Here is a 20,182-nt window from a genome sequence, read left to right as displayed (position 1 = left end):
CATCTTGTTTACTCTGTTTTTACTCAGTGCTCCTATTTCTCCACGCACATTTTGTCTGTTTTCCTGCGCTCTCACATAAACACGGGTCCAGCGCTGTGATTTGACAGACTCAGACGAGGGGGCGGGGCCATTCTAAAGTCTCTGTACTTGACGTCAGAAGCGAAGCAGGATCCGAATCGTATTATCCCGTGTTTTCTGACGGAAAACTGACTGGGCGGGGGTCTTGTTTGACAGTGTGTGGGTTGGACTGTTCTGAAAAAGTGTATTGTTTTCTAATATATCCATTACTGGCCAGGCATTTTTAAATGATTCCCCTCTTAGTTGCTAATATCTACTCATCCCTGGTAATTAAGGCTGACTCTGATGTCTAACCAAGGCAGTGATTCACAGAGGCATCGCAGCCAGGGAACAACAACTTGCCAAAAATGAATGTATATGTGACAAAGAAATAAATAAAGAAATACGGAGGAATACAGCGAGAGAGAAAAAAATTACACCAAAACAGGCTTCGGCAAGTCCTTCCTTCTCACAATCCTCTGCTGCAGCCAATCAGTGTGTAGAAGAAACCCCTCAATGCCCCTCCTCTGTAACTCTGAAACTGTAAGAGCAGAGAGAGAGAGAGAGTGAGTGAGAGAGAGAGAGGAGAGAGAGAGAGAGTGAGAGAGGGAGGGAGGGAGAAAGAGAGCTGAAGCGGTGTATACACTGGCTCTGTTTGAGAGCGGGAGAGGGTGGGAGAGACCAGAAGAGAACAGTCGAGAACGGCCGAGCCTAAAGGCACAGCTTAATTAATTTCCCCAAGTTGGGGGCAGTAACAGCAGCGGAGAACAAAAAGACAACTCCTGGTTTTCTCCTGATGCCACATGGATGTGAGAAAGCGGACACTAAAGACGAACAGAGCGCTTGCGTCGGAACTGAAGACAACCACATGAGGATGTTTATTTCTGAGTGGATGGTTTCTCTTTGCTGGAAAACGACACGGTGCCGTTTGTGAGTGAACGACTCGCTCAGGCTTTGTGCAAAAAACAAAACAACAACATCTTTTATCAAGGTTTCCTTCAACAACTAGGGATCTGACACTTTAAAAGTCAGTTAAATTACCACACACTGCCATTGACAGAATGTTTACTTTCCTGAAGACTACCCCTGAATCATCTGATCTTCTTGATTTAAGACTTTCCTACGACAAGTAGAGCTTCACAACTGCAGACAAAGACAGACTTTTCATGAGGTGAAAGAGTAATAGGTGCCATTTGGACCGGCATGGGGTAGAAGAAGCTGCTAGACAACTCCCGAAAGATTCTCATCCTAGGAACTTTTCCCCACAGGCAGCGAGGAAGACTAACGATAAAGACGTGGACCCGTCACGATGGCTGGAGTTTGGCTCTGATTCCTTCGAGGTGAGTAATGTTCACCCATTGATTAATATCTTATGAAACAGCCACTAAATTATCTACAGCTCCAATCCATTTCACTGACTTGCTCTTTCCTCTTCCTTCTGCATTTACTTTCTATGCAAAACAGATCCTGTGGCCGACAGCATCAGCTTTGTATTTGCTTCAGCTCACACCCTGCCATCTGGTCTCAGTTCCTGTCTTAAAGCAGTGCTCTTACTGTGTGGACATCTGCCCCCGTAGCACTCTGGCTGCTCCGCCAACATCCAGCAGCATCCTGACGGCACGATGCTGTGCGCTCAGGGTGTGGCTGCCCCACTGATGCTGAGTTCACTCGTGCTGCACTTGGCCAGGGCTAACCTACACCCCGGATGCCTCAAAGTATCGGACATCCTCAGCTGCAGCAATATCGGGTTGGAGGAGATCCCTAACCAGTTGCCCGTGACGGCTGCCACCTTGGACTTCAACCACAACCGTCTGGTGCGATTAGAGGAGGGCAAATTTGCTGGTCTACCCCATCTTGTCACCCTACGGTTGGCCCACAACCAGCTGAGAACCCTCTCTCCAGGCACCTTCCAAAATGCAAGCACCCTGCATCACCTGGACCTTTCCTCCAATCTGCTTTACAAGGTGGACAACCATTACTTTCAGGAGTTGGTCGAGATGGAGGAGCTGCTCCTCTTCAACAATCACATCGTCAGAGTCGAGAGCCATGCCCTGATCGGCCTGGTAAACCTGCGCAAGGCCTACCTCAGCCACAACCGTCTGACGGACTTCCCCTTCTTCTCCATTCAGGAGCACAGCCATCAGTTTCTTGTCACTCTGGACCTAAGCTCTAACCGCATGCCCAAGCTCCCTCTGGATGACATCGCGGCTCTGCCGGTCTCGGTGCAGCGCGGCCTGTTCTTGCACAACAACAGCTTGATCTGCGAGTGTGCGATGTACGGCATGTTCCGACAATGGGAGCAGAAAGGCTACGTCTCAGTCAAGGACTACAGAAAGGAGTACACGTGCCTCCTATACGGAGAACCACGAGCCTCCGTGCAGTTCCTGGAGCATGCAAAAACCTGGAGGTTTTTCGAAAACTGCACCATAAAGTTGCCGAGCCTGGTGGAGATGGAGATCAACGTGGTTAAAGTAGACGTGGGAAATTCTGCGCTGCTGGAATGTCAAACATCATTAAAGGGACCTCATCTCATTTACCAGTGGGTGTCCCCTCGGCAGGAATATATCGCTCTGCCAGGAAACAACAACACGATGCGCATGTACGCAAACGGAAGTCTGGAGATTATTGCCGTGCAAATGGAGGATGCCGGCGTGTACTGGTGCATGGTGCTTGACCGCCAACAATCGCGGAACGAGACTCGAGAGGTGAACGTGACCGTGACACAGCAGCAACACGAGGACGAGCACTTCAACACCGGATTCACCACGCTGCTGGGGTGTGTGGTCAGCCTGGTGTTGGTTCTCATGTACCTTTATTTGACTCCTTGCCGTTGTTGGTGCCGCAAGCAGGCGCCACCCGCCACACCCAGCCCTGCGAACGAATGTAGTGCCCAGTCTTCGATCCTGACGCCCACGCCACCCGCCACCACCGAGGGTCCCGGCCGCAAGGTCAGTAACAACAAGCATGTGGTGTTTCTGGAGCCGATCAAGGAGGCACAGAACGGGAAGCCAAGGGAGGCACTAACCTCCGAGCATCCAAAGCTGCACATACTGCGAAGTGATGCTGACTCTGTCACCTCGGTTTTTTCAGACACCACTATTGTGCCATAACATGAGCTTGCCCTCATCCTCCCCCTTCCCCACTAACTCCACAAAACCAGTGGGCCCCCCAGCATGGCAGTGTGCAACTGTTACTGCCTCTCAGGACAGAACAGGGAGACGTCTTTTCAAGCCATGACAGGGAGCAGAAAAAGGTAGAGAAACTATAATAATGCAGAGTAGACAGAAAAGAAAAAAACTGAGCCAAGCACTGCCATGAACATGTACATGGAGCTTAAGGCTTGAATGAGCCACAGTGGCTCGGAGGAAGGTGCGCATGATGCTTGTGGATGCAAATGCAGAACATTAAGGGCAAACCTGGCCTTTTAGCCCTGCTTGAGCCTTGAAGGAATGATAGCTGTAGATGCCTTGTTTAGAGCTTATAAGCCACTGCCTTGTACTGTATAACCTTTAATCGAGTAAACATAGCACAAGTTATTAGAGCGAGCAGGATGTGGTAGTTATGCAGATATCGTTTTTTTTACAAGACGGAAAGATCTAAACTGTGGAATCAAACCAAATCCACACTTAATTTTATACTGACGCCAGCCCCTCCCCCTCATAGCCGCGTCTGTCACCTGTGTCAGTTTGTGGAAAAGGCTGACAGGCATCGTTCACTTTGTTCACTTCTTATGCACGAGGACCTGGCGAAAAGTGAAGAATGGTGCCGTGACTGCACTTGAGGATAAGATGAGAGGTTTAACGAGTTTATTACAGATCTTCAGACGTGTAGCTCGTGGACGGATACTGAAGGGACAGAGACAGAGATTGTAAGAGACAATGTGAAACAGTCGACACTGGAATACTCCTCCCTCTCCCTTTAACATTCCACCTCCCTCTTTCTCACTGCCCTGCTCCCTCACGTTGTTTCCCCCACAGACCCCTTCTTTACCAGACTCTTAATAAACCATTCTGCTTCGACTCCAGAGGTAAATGTCTTCCTTATTGTTATTATTATTATTATTATTATTATTATTATTATTATTAAGGACATAAAACCTCTGTGACAAACCTTTCCAACAGAACAAACTTGTGCCTGCCTCATTGTTTTTAAAAGACTATCAGATACATGTTCCAGTGACTGAGAGAGAAAACTGAAGGTCAGCGATGGGAAGAAAAAATACATAAAACCTAAACTGTAAAAACCTGGTAACTGTATAAGAACCAGCATGGTTAATATATTCTGGTGGAATTACACCACAGAAATACTCAGCGGTGTCGCTAGTGCTGTATCTCCAAGGTGGAAAAAAAAATGCTCTGTCAGTGGAAATGAAAGAATTTAATTACGTAGGTCTATGGCTGGGGAACATGCTGTGACACACCAAATTAAAACCTGCAGACAGACACACGCTTTTACTCCAGAACATTACCCTAGTGCCGAAGCCCCTCCCTCCCTGAGTATCTGCATCCTTAAATCCAGCTCCCCATCCCTGATCACGAGTAAAGTGCACTAATCTCATCCCCATCCCCATCACCCTCACCGTGACCAACCTGACCATCATCACCTTCACTGTCACTGCCTCAGTCTCTGTGCTACGTGTTTTTACCCCCTTAACGACCCCAGGTTAACTATTCTTCATCCTAAAGCAGGGGGTGCTCGATCCTGGATCCTGGAGGTATACACCTGCTGCACGTAACCCCTCAAGGGGCATCTGACTTGGTTGTGGTAGACCTCCTTGGAGGAAGACATAACAATGCAAACTAGTAACCGAAGTGTGTTAATATCTGCCTTTTCCCAGAGACACAGTCAAATGTCGTTGAATTCCTAATCGTATGTCTCTCCAGTTGGTCGCTCCTGGAACAACAGCAGATCCTGGTTATAGACGCCTTATCGATTTTTCCTCTAGCGCCCTCTTGAGTATGGTTTTAAGCACCACAGGAATGTGCAAATAGATGTTGGGTGTTTACAGCAGCAACACGAGGACGAGCACTTCAACACCGGGTTCACCACGCTGCTGGGTGTGTGGTCAGCCTGGTGTTGGTTCTCATGTACCTTTATTTGACTCCTTGCCATTGTTGGTGCCGCAAGCAGGCACCTATAATCACACTAGGCATTAGCCGTTCATGCCGTTGTGCAAGATAAGTGAGGCCAAGGAGAGGCTGGAAAACATTCCACATTTCTCCTCGGGAGAGTCCAGTATAATTTGAGGTTAATATCCAAGCCCTAGTTTTAGCGATTAATTAATAATTCATTGTCTTTAATACATTTTTTTTTTAGAAAAACATTCCTTTCACAGTATCCTTTTTTGTTTTTGTATTAATTCTAATTTTGTATAATTTAATATGAGCACCACAGTTATTAACAACGTAAATTACTTTAAATAATAAAAATAATAATCTAAGGTGTACTCTTTCACGCTGCTGTTGCAGCAGGGCGTCTCACATTTCAGCATAATTTTCTAAACCACACAGAACTTATTACAAAAAGCCACAATTATCAGTTCCTCAATTTGGAACTACAGCTGTACTTTACAAAACCCCACCCCTTCAGGTAAATTCAGCCAAAGCAACAGTCCAATTAGTCGATAATGAAGAGCCCCTCGTTAAAAGTCACCGTTCATCTTTAAATCCGCTGGCCCTGGGTGTCATCCCTTTAAATTCCATTAAAATATCTAAAGTCTGTCACTAAGCTCACGGTGAGGCCGCTCCGGCTCATGAACATCCCGCTCTGGCTCGGTTTATTGATTAACCTGCTCAAACACACCCCATTCAACCCAGCGGATCTGATCCAGAGGATTCCCAGCCTGCGCTGCTCTGCACGAGTGAATCCGAACCTCGCTGTGTTATGGCACAAACACCCCGCGCACATCATAACCTCTACAACCTTTACAAGATCGAGGACACCACAGATGCACATAAAGTCTGCTCCTGCGGTGCCACTTACGCTAAATACATACTTGGCCGTGCTTTATCGCTCGTGGGTGTTCAGACCATAAAAGGGAGCCGAGAGGGGAGCTGTGCGCAGAAGCCGACGAGGGCTGTGTCCCAGAGCACGAGATAACTTTGTGAGATGGACCTGTTTAGTGCATTAATCATTGCCGTGGGTCGACACCGTCACGAGCGCATGACACAGTGACACAGCACAAACATTCGCAGGAAGAAACGTGCTGACGATGACCAAGGGATGGGGTCTAGATGCAGATTAGAGCAGGGTGGACAGGTGTGGTCCATTGTTTACATTGAGTATAAAGAGTTCCTGTGTTTTCCAGTATTTGCAGACGGTTTATTCTCCTCCGTCGAGCCGTAATAGCCCTGATAGTCAAACACGATAAGCCCTGATTCATTTGTGTAACGTCTGCGTCTAGGAGGGACTCTGCCATCTGTGTGTGTGTCTGGGATGAGGCAGATTTTCAAGCCCATGAGGAAGAGAACGAGCACACACACAGACACTCTTACACACACGATATGAACCCTGCGTTCTTACGCCAAGATTTCCACCACAATTACAGATAATCGTGATATCGCATGCGGTGCACTTGGATGTAGAAACCTGATGCCTGTTCAAGGGCAATGCCACAGTGATAAAACCATCTACACAGCACTAACAGTAGACAGAGGGCTGGGATTTATGTCACAGTGTGTTCTGAGCTCAAACACTGACAGAAAAGACCCCACAAATATGAGATTCTTATTATTTCTAGCGTCCGTCAGATTTGAGCCAGAAGGTGTCACCTTTGTGGCCATGGTTGGATCGTCTTAACTTCGAGTGAAAGGGCTTTCCCTGTTTGTGCTTTACAAGCAGCGACAGTAGAGGGATGCCCTGAGACACAGTGTTTTAAGGTGGAATGGTCTGTTTGAGTGAGAAGAGGACTGTGAGAAGTTGAGCTGTTTTTTTTATAGCAATTTCACTCAGTATTTAATTTCCTACAAAGACAGCTAAGGCCTCTTGAATTTAGAGTCAGTTCCACTTTAAGTAATGTAACTGTAACAGCGAAAATAAGTCAGTGTTACCCCCCCTATGGAGCAGGAATAGAGCAACATCCTCATCTCTTTTCATGCTTTTCTATTTCCAGAGTCTCTCCACCGTCCAAATGCCTCCAGGTGCTGTTTTTCAACAACACAGAGAGAACTCTAGAGCATCTTCAGACTGAGACGCTTAGTTTGTTTCCCCATTTACAAAGCCAGGTATACGTACAAACACCGGAGCTTTTTCCCCACGCAAACAGAGTGGAAAGCAGCAAATGATGAGGAAAAAGCCTCTGAAATGTATGAACAGTGTATTGGATTTAATGCAATAAAGTGGTTCAGCTTCTATTATCAAAAATATCAGCAAGCCACTTTTAAACTTCCTCCTTGAAAAGTCCAGAAGCCTGAGACTGGGAAATAAATGAGTGAACGTGTCATTAACTAGCTGGTGTTTATTGGCGAACCTCTTAGCATGTAATGGGATGTTAAAGTAGCCTACACAGGCAAAGGAAGCAAACCATATCAATTAAATTAAATCATTAAAAATGTAATCTGCTTCCAGTAGGGGCCACCATGAGAGAATCTGTCACCCATGAAGAGCCTCTCAGTGAAATACAACAGAATATAATTATAATAACTGCAACCACACAGAATCCCAGATCCCAGTTTAGCCGACATGTCAATCCATGAGATTTAATGCACCTTAAAGTGTGCAACTTCAAAACACAAGCTGAAATATCTGTAACGGCACGAAAGACAGTCCGAGTTTAGAAGGCGGTCGACATAATCACCAAAACCAAGAAGCTTCCACAACTGTGCATCAAACTCCGCAAGCGGAAACCTCGTCTGCTCCCTGAGCACAGATAAATAACCTCCTGCTGTTATTCATTCCTGTTTTTCCATTTGATTCTGAAGCAGCGATGCATCTCTGTCCGTCCTCAGCCTTGTAGTTACTGGAAAATGCTTCCGAGGCTTGTTTTAGGGACTCATCGATCAAGAGTATTTATACCTGTTCTGATGTGTGCTCAAAGGCAAGTGCAGATGGACTCAGTTTAGAGCAAAGACTGACCCCTACAAATAACGTCCAGTCACGACTGACTGTAAACTGCCCACAAGATAAATCATTCCCTGGGCTTCAGGTTTGCCCTTTGGAGCTGACATTAACTGTAGAGGCAGGGACGACATTCTTGGCACCTACAGTCGGTGCAACGAAAAGAGCAAATATCCTTTAGACTATTACCAAAGGACCATCGGAAACTGACTTCAAAGCAACACACACACAGTGTGAAAATAAGTGTATGTCTAAATGACATTTAAATATCCTTATGTTGATCCAACCGTAAAGACAAGAGACGGACATAACCCACGTTAAACATAAATGACACAACCATCCTCTCAGCTGTGGCCATTTTGTGCAGAAAACAGAAACAGACGGTAAGACATCAGGAGGAAGGACGTCCCATTATTAAGATGCATAGACAGCAAAATCACAGTCACCCTCAAGCTTTAAAATTGTCCTTGAGACAAATTTGGTAGATCTCAGTAATCACTGCGTGGTTGAAAATGTCTGTTGGTTTGTGATAAAAGAGCCACGTCACCGAGTGCTTTGACAACAAACAGAGTCAGGACAGAGTCATGGTTAATCCACTGCTTACAGCGAGGTCAGATCAGAGTGAGATGTGATACACATGGGGAAATGATGTTGAGTTCTGAGCACTCTGCTGAGCTTGTGAACAGAGAGAAAAGTAGGCCACGCACTAAACACAGCCCCAGAAACACACACAAACAGAGCACTTTCCTGTTTTTTATTTCCATTTATTTACCTCTATAACACTCTGTAAATGACCTGTGTAGCTCCACCATGCCATAACGCTTTCGTTGAGGCTCTAAGCTCTTTCTGGAGCTTCTTTATCTCGACTCGCCCAAGGCTGTCATCAAAGCTCCTGTTGAAGGACTGACTACTTTGAGCTGGGAATGAACTTTTCTGGTCCTGAAACCAATTTATATTGGTGGAAATGTGCAGAACGTTTCCAAATCAAGTTAATGAACAGGAATTGAAACAGCACAGTTTCACATCGGTGAAAAAGGGCCAAAGTCTGAGTCTGTTTTTGGGTAATGGCTCTGCTCTCAGAACATTTTGGCTGTAGAGGTTTAAGGAGGACAAACCTCTCTTCCTTCACTCCTTCTCAATCCCTTTATTCCAGGAACACTTGTCTAACCTTTAGGCTTCAAATGCCCCAGATATGCACATCATACACTGAGAAATAGACTCAGAAGGTTTGCTGGACACCAAGTCTAAACTCATCAGGCCCTGGTCCTGGTGTTGTGTTTCTGCTGATGTCTGTAAATTACATAATGAAGGTTTTAAAATTGTGTTTGAACCAGAGTACACAATAGGCCCTCCTTCCCCTTGCAAGTGTTCTAATGTGTTTGCAAGAGAAGGCAGCACATCCAGAGAGGATACTCTCCATAAAGAATGGTTTTACAGTGAAAGCCTGAGGGCCGCCTCCATTAACAATTTATCAAATCCTTCTAACTTCACTTCTGTTCAAAACAAGCAGCAAGCCAACCCCGGCCCGCTACGCTGAAAAAACTATAAAGTAGCTTTTTTTGTAACAAAAATGTTCCTAAATGGCCACACAATAGAATCATAATCACACTTTTCACAAAAAAGACGACGTGGCGGTTCTGCTCGTAGCCAAACACATCACTTCTGGTTTCATAATCAATGAATGAATGAATGACGAATTGGCTACTTCTCTACTGCACCTCTCTATACTCTTTGTGCTTGAGATTCTCTGGAACATTAGGGTGTCACCCCAACACCACCAGCACATGGTGCACAGTTTATTGAGGATGAGGATGGTCAGGAGGATAGCGAGAGGGACCAGAGGTGCAGATTTAGCCACACGTCTGGGTCACACCCGGAAAAGCGTTCCTCTGGGGTCTTTAATGACTTCAGGACAGCGCTGTTTATTCAGTATGTCCATGTCCCTGCACCCTGGCATTGGGATCCCCACACACCACAGGGACAGCGCCCCCTGTTGGACCCAACAGCATCATCTTCAGCACCCCCCAAGCACCATGCTAAGCTGTTATTATCATTGATAAATATTATTTAAAAAAGCGAGCTGTCCTCTCTAATGAGACCATGATTCCAAATCAAAAAAGACCACCCTATTCCTGTAATGTCTTCCTCACCACGTCCCTGTGAATGTCTCTGTGTTGTATTTGCTAAAGGCGAAGTGACCTGAGGCGCGAGCTGCTCTTCAGCACTTGTTGTTTGGTTGTTTATCAGTCCAGTGACCCCTGAAGAATTTCTCTCCCAGACATATAACTCCACTCCGTGTGTGTTTGTCCTCTCTGACATGTAGAATAACAAGATGCTTCGACCCAAGACTAGAAGCTGAAGTCAGCTTAAGTTAATTAGCTGGCGTCACAGCAAGAACCCAGAGCCAAATCTAAATCACATCTGTATCCAGACGTCTGGATGTTTCCTGTGACGTATGTCCTCCATGTTCCACAGCACAGGGCAGTTGCGGTCAGCATAGCAGTCTGGGTCACTACCTTATAAGCTCCGCTGTGGAAAAATATTAAAATAAATCTCTGCAGTGACAAAACATTTAGCTGCTCAGAGCGAGCGGTCAGCGGTGGACTCTGTAGAAGGAGATAAATGAAACGGAGGCAGTGCCAGACTAATGCACTGCTAAAGATGGCAGAACAACAATGAAAATATAAAGCAGAAGGGAGGAGACTATACAACTGCCAAACTCTAACTGTGTTTGAGCGCAGTGCTTTATATCTATTAGTGGAGTCCGGTGAGAGTGAGTTTTCGAAGCTGAAATTGAAGTGAAGTAATGGGAGAAAACAGCAGGTGGAGAACAGAGGCTCGGGAATGTTCTGAACGCTGCAGATCTTCATAAACTCATTTTTTTGCACCTGATCTCCCATCTGTTTCCTCTCCCACTGCTCAGAACAGCCTCATTCCATCCGGGATCGAGCCCTGTTTGACCCGGAGCTGTGGACAGAGTTCATTCGTAAATAAATCTGAGAAGATGAAGCTTTGCCAAACCCTTCATCTCTCTGTGAAACACGCTGTTGCTCCTGAGAGCAATGGAGAGGGACACACGACTCCACCACTCTCACACGGTGAGAAAGGCAGATCCCCGACACATCTCCTGTGTCTCAGCCCAATCTGGAAATGAGACGGAGTGCACAGGGCCGGCTCTACAGATTCAGGACTCAAAAATATACTCACAACAACACCTAGAAACACTGAGTTTGACGCTTAGCCACAATCACAGACCTCACATGGTTCACTGAGATTAAACTGAATCAGAAAAGCGAAGCTTAAACATCTTCTCTGATGCGATAAACACAGCAAGAGAGAGGAAATAAATTCTCTTTTGAGCGAGTGTTTCAGGGGACACTGTCAACAACACGAAATGCCACCTGGCACCACTCAGCTCTGCGGATAATGACTGCTGCTGATGTCTATTCAGTGCCGATGCCTGTGTGAATAACACCAGCAGAACAGACGCTGACCACTCGGGAAACAGAGCACTAAACTAACAGCAGCACCTGTGTTTGTTGATTCAAGGAGGCACTGTCGATGAGGTCCAAAGAGTGGGTCAAATATCTGATTTGGTCACGTCACGTGGCTGAACGGAGTGTTTAAAGTGTGAGCTCTAACTGAGCCCTCGATGATTTTACATTCGCAGCATATAAATGACCTGTAGTAACTCTGGTAACTTTCACACAGCAAGGCACACTTTAGTCTCGACCCTCCCTCTGTGTTTAAAGTGCTCCATTTAGCCGATATCTGACAAGGCAGCACTAAACCAGCACTCACTGATGGGGAACATCAACCACCTACAGAGGGGAAGCAAACCGAGCAGTGAATAGCTGCTAAATCCACTGCTAAATCCACAAAACTGTGTGATCTCCCCCAGCGACGCCACACATCCTCCGACAATTTGAAGAAACCTTGTCTGTTACATTTATTAATAATATTAAAACTCAGCTCTCCTTTGTCCTCAGTGTCAGCCAGAGTGGGGGTCTTTCAGCTGATGTGATGGAGCTGGGCAGTCGGCGCTCCCCTCCGGTGTGTTGAGCTGTCCAGAGTTCGGCTAATGTCTGTTATGGCTATTGGAGGTGACGAATGACAGAGAGTACAGTGCAAAAAGCATAGGCACCTAAATGTGTGCTGGTATACAATGACATACAATTACTTTAAACACAAAGACAAACACAGTAAAGGGATTTGTTTTATTCTAAAAACTAGTCACTGTGTTGTGAGCGAGTGTGAAGAACAGAGTGTGTTTCCAGGTGTTCTTCTGATCGTATGGATTTGTTAGATCAGTTACAGCATAACGGAATGTGTATAAACTGCTGAAACTAGGGGTTGGAAGATAACCTCAAATAATACTGGATTTTCACCAGGAGAGATGTGGAAAGGGTTAAACAACACATTCACACACTCACTGGAATAACAGGTTGGGTTTATTCGGATTGTAGGGGGATTGTGCTTGTTCTTTGAGCACTCTTACTGCTCGGGTTAGTAGCGTTTGCACAGCACTGTGTATCTTTACAAAAACAAATATTCAGTAAAGTTGCTGGTGAAGTGTGAGGGATGAAACGAGGCTGTGTTTTTCCATCCTTTCTTCACAGCTCTGCTCTAAAAGCCCTGTCACGAAATACCCGCATTAAACTTTATTTTGTTGCTGAGCCAGTAAACATGCTTCTTCCAGTTTCTTGTGGCCAGAGCGGCAAGCTGCTGATACCTGAGTGTGCTTTAACAACTGACGGAGCACATGGTTGTGCTGAATATAGCATGCTTTAATATGAATAATTTAGACCATGTTTTATTCCTCTTAGTACTTTAGGGTCTGCGCTGAGTATGAACTCGTTTGATGCGAAGTTATGATAATGTACTTGGAAAACAAGTCCTTAGCCACGTTTCACAAACTATTACAGTGCATCCAAAGAACAGGATCACGCTAGTAACCATTCGTAATCAATTTACACTGAGTTAAAGAGAGGGATGTTGAATTAGTGGCTGTTTCCAATGATGCAGGGCTATTTCACATCGGTTAAAAGAATCATGCACTAGCCCTTAGCTTCCAGCTTGGTACAGCACTGTGTGATGGGCGAGACATTGATGGACTGGCTATGGTTAATGAAATATAGTTTATAAGCGGTACACTGGGCCTACGAGACTGATCTGTGTTCAAATCTTAATACAGTGGAACCTCTACTAACGAACTTTCCAAGATATGAACCGGGCATTTGAATATTTTTTGCCTCCACCAACGAACCATGACTCTAGAAACCAACCGAGCCTCTGCCGAGCCGGTGACTGGAAATGGCCACTGACCCCAATAGGCGAGTCTCCCAGCGCACCCAGACTTGAGTGAGCTTTTAAGATTAGCACATTGTAGCTTTAGCAATTTAGCATTAGTGTAAATAGCGGACATCGAAATTCGTGCTAAGTTAAGCCGTATCTACGCTTCATCTCCCCACATTCACCACCTACTCTCTGTTATTCCACCCACCCCCACCTCCCGTCATACAGCCAGCGCCTGTGTTACTCCTCCAGCCAGTCATCACGTCTTCAAGGTAGCGATGTGTAACCACTTAAAACTTCATTATTTCTTTTTTATTACTGTTACCACTGTATTTCTCTTTTATTTTTAGTAACGCTACATGTATTTTTTTTTACTAATTTGAGAGTGTTGTAAACATATATCAGTGCAAAAAGGGGTGACTTTTGGGGTGGGGGCTGGAACGCATTAATTACTTTTCCATTATTTTAAATGGGGAAAATTGACTCGAGAAACGAACTTTTCCACTTACGAACCGGGTCACGGAACGGATCAAGTTCATAGGTAGAGGTTCCACTGTATTTCGAACATTTAATGCTGTGGCACCAATTACTACCAGCACCAGCTGAGAGAGATACTCTGTTCCACAGTATTATCTTGTAATATCTCAATCACTACCTCCTTAAAAACTCCTTGTGTCCAAAACACAAATGGATATTAACCTGTGTTTTTCAAGACACGAGCTTTAAGAATAAAGACATAACCACTAGCAGGAGTATAGAGAAGGTTCTCTGTGGACCGATAAATGTAATAAATGCCACCTTAAGAGTCACCAGTAAAGGTCTCATGGTTATAAAGCCCTGCCTTTGGGTTTTATGACTGAGTCAGAATGGTACGTACTCTCTGGGGGGGAGCAGAACATGGCAGCGTTCACGTTCTCAGCGTTCAGAGTCACACTGACCAAAACACTTCTCTATCACCTCAAAGGACAGCCACTTCACCACCGGTAACATGTAAAGAGCAAAGCTGTGACTCTTAGCGAGTGACAGAGCGGCTCAGATGGTTACAAACGCTAATTTGCAAGTGTGCGAAAGTACAAATTCTTGCGAGATCTTCGACTGGGCCTCCATAAAAAGAAACGAGCTGTTCCGGTTTCACTGCGGAGAACAGGGACCGGGTTGAGTCAAAGACACACAGGCAGAGGTACACTCGGAAGATAAGGTGTGAAAGATGGCACTCGGTTTGTGATGAGTGTTCTGCACACTCTTGTGCGCTTTCTTTCTTTTCCTCTCTCTCCTCTCCAGATGTGTCAACCCTCTCCCATGGACGGCAATCCCTCCCTCATCCCTGACATCTGGACCACGCTTTCGTCTCCACCGTGTCCCGCATCCACAGCAGCACGTCCACAGCCATAAAACTAGCCCCGATCGCCCCTCTCCTGAACAATGAGTTTACTGAACACTTTTTCAAACACAACAGATGGAACGGGATCTACCCACGCTGCGTGCGCTGGCGAGAAAACAAGCCATTTCGACAACACTGTGGGAAACTGGTGATGCTGGAGGCGATGGGGAAATTTAGAGGACAGAATACGTCTTTAAAAGCAATGATGAATGAAGTAACGTAGCCAAACTTAGTCGATAATGAATGAAAGGCTCTTAGCGTTAGTGTTCACACTTTACCGCAGCAGCTGAAGCGTGTTATAAATGTGTGTAAATATGTGTGAGTTGCTGAGAAAAGCACTGCAATAAACATATCCCGACCAGTGTTAAAGGTGTCAGAGTCTGTTTTTTGCCATTTCTGATCTGTCATCTTCCTGTCACTGAATATCTGCAGGCGAACAGCAAACATTATCAAAGCCTGTCACAAGAGCCACACACATCCATCCCTCAGAGTCACAGTGTCTAGTAAAGAGCTCTAGAAGTTAGCGCTGACCCTGACTTTCAACTAACAGAGATGCCACAGATGAGGGATGAGGGAGGGGCATCGCGGACGGCTCAATTCAGGGGCCGCGAGAGCCAGCGATGGCGTATCAGCAGAGCGCAAATCAACACTGATGTATTTCCCAGCAGCGAAGATCAATCTGTGAAATAGCACCCGGCGCGGTGGCCATTAATAACAGTGTTTACTGCTCATCAGTCAACGCAGCCATCACACAACCACAACACCACCACAGACCACATCGTCAGCAGAAAACAAGGAAATCATATCAACAGCTGAAACACCTGGCAGCAGGTGAAAAATAAACACAGAACAGCGTTTAATTTTACACTCTGTGAACACTTCAGTCTCATCTCTGTCCTCATCAGGGTCTGAGGGGATTACTTTTCCTGAGAAACACAGATGATCCTCACACACCTCTGCCCTAGATTTGTATTTCTGAGACTTTTGATATTTTTGAGAAACTGTCCACAGGTGTGTGAGAGTGACTGGGTGAGTGAATGCCTGAGTCGCTGGGAGAGTGACTGGGTGAATGTGTGAGCGAGTGACTGGGTTAGTGAGTGACTGGGTGAGTGAGTGAGTGAGTGAGTGAGTGAGTGACTGACTGACTGACTGGCTGAGTGGGTGACTGGGTGAGAGAGTGAGTGTGTGGGTGACTGGGTGAGTTTATGAAACTGTCCACAGGTGAGAGTGTGTGACAAAGTGTGTGAGTGAGTGACCGGGTGAGTGTGTGACTTACTGGGTGAGTGAGTGAGTGAGTGAGTGAGTGAGTGAGTGACTGGCTGAGTGGGTGAGTTTATGAAACTGTCCACAGGTGTGAGTGTGTGACAAAGTGAGTGAGTGAGTGACCGGGTGAGTGTGTGACTGACTGGGTGAGTGTATGAAACTGTCCACAGGTGTGAGAGAGTGACTGGGTGAGTGACTGTGTGAGTGAGTGAGTGAATGTATGAAACTGTCCACAGGTGTGAGTGAGTGACTGGGTAAGTGTGTGAGTGACTGAGTGACTGGGTGAGTGAGTGAGTGAGTGACTGTGTGAGTATGTGAGTGAGTGACTGGGTGAGTGTGTGTGTGTGTGTGTGAGTGACTGGGTGAGTGTATGAAACTGTCCACAGGTGTGAGTGAGTGACTGGGTGAGTGAGTGTGTGAGTGAGTGAGTGAATGTATGAAACTGTCCATAGGTGTGAGTGAGTGACTGGGTAAGTGTGTGAGTGACTGAGTGACTGGGTGAGTGAGTGGGTGAATGTATGAAACTGTCCATAGGTGTGAGTGAGTGACTGGGTAAGTGTGTGAGTGACTGAGTGACTGGGTGAGTGAGTGAGTGAGTGAGTGAGTGACTGTGTGAGTGAGTGACTGGTTGAGTGTGTGTGTGAGTGACTGGGTGAGTGTGTGACTGACTGGTTGAGTGTATGAAACTGTCCACAGGTGTGAGTGAGTGACTGGGTGAGTGAGTGAGTGAGTGTATGTATGAAACTGTCCATAGGTGTGAGTGAGTGACTGGGTAAGTGTGTGAGTGACTGAGTGACTGGGTGAGTGTGTGAGTGAGTGACTGTGTGAGTGTGTGAGTGAGTGACTGGTTGAGTGTGTGTGTGAGTGACTGGGTGAGTGTGTGACTGACTGGTTGAGTGTATGAAACTGTCCACAGGTGTGAGTGAGTGACTTGGTAAGTGTGTGAGTGACTTAGTGACTGTGTGAGTGAGTGTGTGAGTGACTGGGTGAGTTCCACTGCTGTATTTAGTCGAACAGAAAATTTGTCGCCTGGTTCCCATCAGCGCCACTGTAAAAAGATCTAAAGTAGAGGAAATGGTTGAACTCTGAACAATGTCACAGCGCAGTGTGAGGAGACGACTCTAGACAAAGAGCAGTTTCAGAGAAAATACAGTAAACAAAAAACTTAAATCACTGCACAGAACTAAAGCATCACACACTTGAAAGGCCCTCAGCCCCAGATCGACCGCCTCGTTATTCTCCCGCAGATTTATCTGGAGCCCGCCCGACATCACTCCACCGGCCTTTCCTCCTCTCCCTCTCTCTGCAGAACGCTCCTCACCTCTGCCATCAGCACAAACCTCTCCAGAGCAGCTTCAGAGAGCGCCACAGGATCGATGGAGCCGCTGAATTAACTTCTGCATGAGTCACCAGCCAAATATTTATTACCTCCATCAATATTCTACTGAAAAGTGAATAGGAACAGAGGGTCAGTGCGGCCAAGTCATCGCTCCCATAAAGTGAAATGAGGAAAAAGACTCGGCGCACACTAAAACTGCACTAAAAAAAGACATGTCCACATTAATGTGTGGATCTGGAGCCCACCAACCCACACACTGTGAAACAAGAACCCAGTCAGTTTTCTGTGTGCTGCCCAACGTCCGCTTCTGACGTTAAGTGCAGAGAGTTTAGAGTGGCCCCGCCTCCTCATCTGAGTCTGTCCAATCACAGCACTGGACCCAGGTTTATGTGAGAGCGCAAAGACGAGGTTAAACTCAGCAAAACACACACAACAAGAGCGGAGAAATAAGAGCACTGAGTAAAAACGGAGAAAACAAGAACATATTGCGCATAATCAACTGATGTAAACAACAGCACACTGACATTAAACACTCAAAAACTCGCTTTCCCTGTTTATACAACAACACAGATAGCTTTGACCCCCAAACTGATGTTTTTACATCTGTCTGGGGCTCCCAGTCTTTACTTACGAAGGCCTGATCCCCCAGTCCCCTGTAATTAGAGCCATGCACTAGGGGCAGGGAGCACACACACACACCCATTGTGGATGTTGAGGGAGGAGACAGCGCTGAGAATGACATGTTTGGAGTCAATTTTCCTGTCATGGGAATAGAACCAGCGACCTTCCAGTCCCAAACTCCATTCTTTAACCCTCCCAAGGTCACCTGACCAAGAACACAGAGCTAACTAAGATAAAAAGAGCTCATCTGCCTCCAGAGTTCAGTTTAGTTCCGTTTAGACAACTTTATTCATCTCTAAAGGAAACCTGCTGCCTCCAGCACACAATTAAAAACTCACATACTAAAGCTCCATGTCAGAGACAGCAGTCCCACACACACAGGTCAATGCAATTCAACAAAACACAGTGCAGAACAAGCAGCAGATATTGCCAATCAGTTAAAGAACACTACTGGAGCTGGATAAGAAATGGATTTTATGGTTTACGCCTCATGTTCAATGTGTTGCTGCTTCCTTTAGAATAACTGATTGAACAACCACTAAAAATGACATAAAAAGTGGCAGATATGGCACACACTGATGTCTTAATTTGAATTGTCACATGCTATCTATCTTTGTTATGCACTCCTGTCGTTTTTAATCTGTATTTCTTCCTCTCGTACCGTCATTTACAATGATAATTACAACTAAGTGTGAACCTGACTTTATGGGCTCATTAAATGTTAAATTATTCATTCATTGTCTGTAACCCGTATCCAGTTCAGGCCGGTGGTGGGTCCGCAGCCTCCCCGGAATCACTGGGCGCAAGACAGGAACACTTTCACAGGGTGCCAGTCTTTCACAGGGTGACACACACTCACACATTCACTCACACCTACGAACACTTTTGAGTCTCCAATCCACCTACGAATGTGTGTTTTTGGACTGTGGTAGGAAACCGAAGCACCCAGAGGAAACCCACGCAGACACAGAGAGAACACACCACACTCCTCACAGACAATCACCTGGAGGAAACCCACACAGACACAGAGAGAACACACCACACTCCTCACAGACAGTCACCCGGAGGAAACCCACGCAGACACAGAGGGAACACACCACACTCCTCACAGACAGTCACCTGGAGGAAACCCACGCAGACACAGGGTGAACACACCACACTCCTCACAGACAGTCACCCGGAGGAAACCCACGCAGACACAGAGAGAACACACCACACTCCTCACAGACAGTCACCCGGAGGAAACCCACGCAGACACAGAGAGAACACACCACACTCCTCACAGACAGTCACCTGGAGGAAACCCACGCAGACACAGGGTGAACACACCACACTCCTCACAGACAGTCACCCAGAGGAAACCCACACAGACATATTAATAAATTAATTAATTAATTAAAACACTACTGTTAACATTTAACAGCCTGACAGCGGGAGGAATATAAGAGATTTGGGATAGCGATATGTTCTTCTAAAAAGCACATTATAAACCCAAGCCTATGGCATTAAGACAAGTCCTGAGTCAGTTGTGGTGCAGTTCTGATCGGTCACTGGTCAAGAACTAGGACAAAAGACATGGAAACGGTGACCCGAGGGTCACGGCCAAAGCCGGTTTGGGTGTGGGCTGTTCACTGAAGGTGTAATGTAGTCTCTCTCCACCCAAACCCTTCCCTTCCACTCAAGCTTCTAAACCAATTACAGCGTCTCAATCTAATTAGTGCAGCACCATGAACTGCATCCGATGCCTTTTAGCCCACAGTAATGGAGGCAAGTTGTTGAAAGAGGTCTGAAAACGGTGGGCGTGGGGAGGGGATGAGCTCCTTCTCATTACTCGCCCTCTCTTTTGTTCACAGTGCAAGAGACAGTTTGTTAAAATCCATATTCCATCACCCTGCAAACGCTGCATTAACATTCAGAGCCTCTTTTGTCTGTTCACACAGCGCCGTCCCATTTGGAGGTTTCCTTGATTAGGGTTAGCACGTCTTCGCGTCTTCACAATGAGCTGCAAGCCTCCTTTTATTTTGGGACAAAAAGGAGAGCAGAAAATTTAATGATGCCTTTTTACTGCAACAAGACAAATTAGGCCTGACTTCAAACTTTAGAAACCACAGATTTCTCACTTCCTTCATGTGAATGCGATTTAAACGTACAGCTGTGCACTTCCAGGAAAG

General features: G+C 46.1%; 2 protein-coding genes across 4 annotated transcripts in view; one reads left to right on the top strand and one right to left on the bottom strand.

Moving 5' to 3' along the window:
• Window positions 1-20,182, bottom strand: part of LOC136696490 (E3 ubiquitin-protein ligase RNF123) — a 147,321-nt gene that overhangs the window by 48,056 nt on the left and 79,083 nt on the right. The window lies entirely within an intron of this gene.
• Window positions 735-4,203, top strand: amigo3 (adhesion molecule with Ig-like domain 3). The gene is made up of 2 exons (XM_066672452.1): window positions 735-1,397; window positions 1,522-4,203. Exon 2 carries the CDS (start codon window positions 1,680-1,682, stop codon window positions 3,165-3,167), a length of 1,488 nt encoding a protein of 495 aa, XP_066528549.1. The 5' UTR covers window positions 735-1,397; window positions 1,522-1,679; the 3' UTR covers window positions 3,168-4,203.

Source organism: Hoplias malabaricus, chromosome 5 (genome assembly GCF_029633855.1).
Source record: "Hoplias malabaricus isolate fHopMal1 chromosome 5, fHopMal1.hap1, whole genome shotgun sequence".
NCBI lineage: Eukaryota > Metazoa > Chordata > Actinopteri > Characiformes > Erythrinidae > Hoplias > Hoplias malabaricus.
The sequence above is the reverse complement of the archived record's forward strand: the minus strand, read 5'-3'. Positions and strand labels throughout refer to the sequence as shown.

What these genes read in the sequence shown, in the direction of transcription:
- amigo3 (XM_066672452.1), top strand. Translation starts at nt 1,680, where the DNA reads ATGCTGTGCGCTCAGGGTGTGGCTGCCCCACTGATGCTGAGTTCACTC.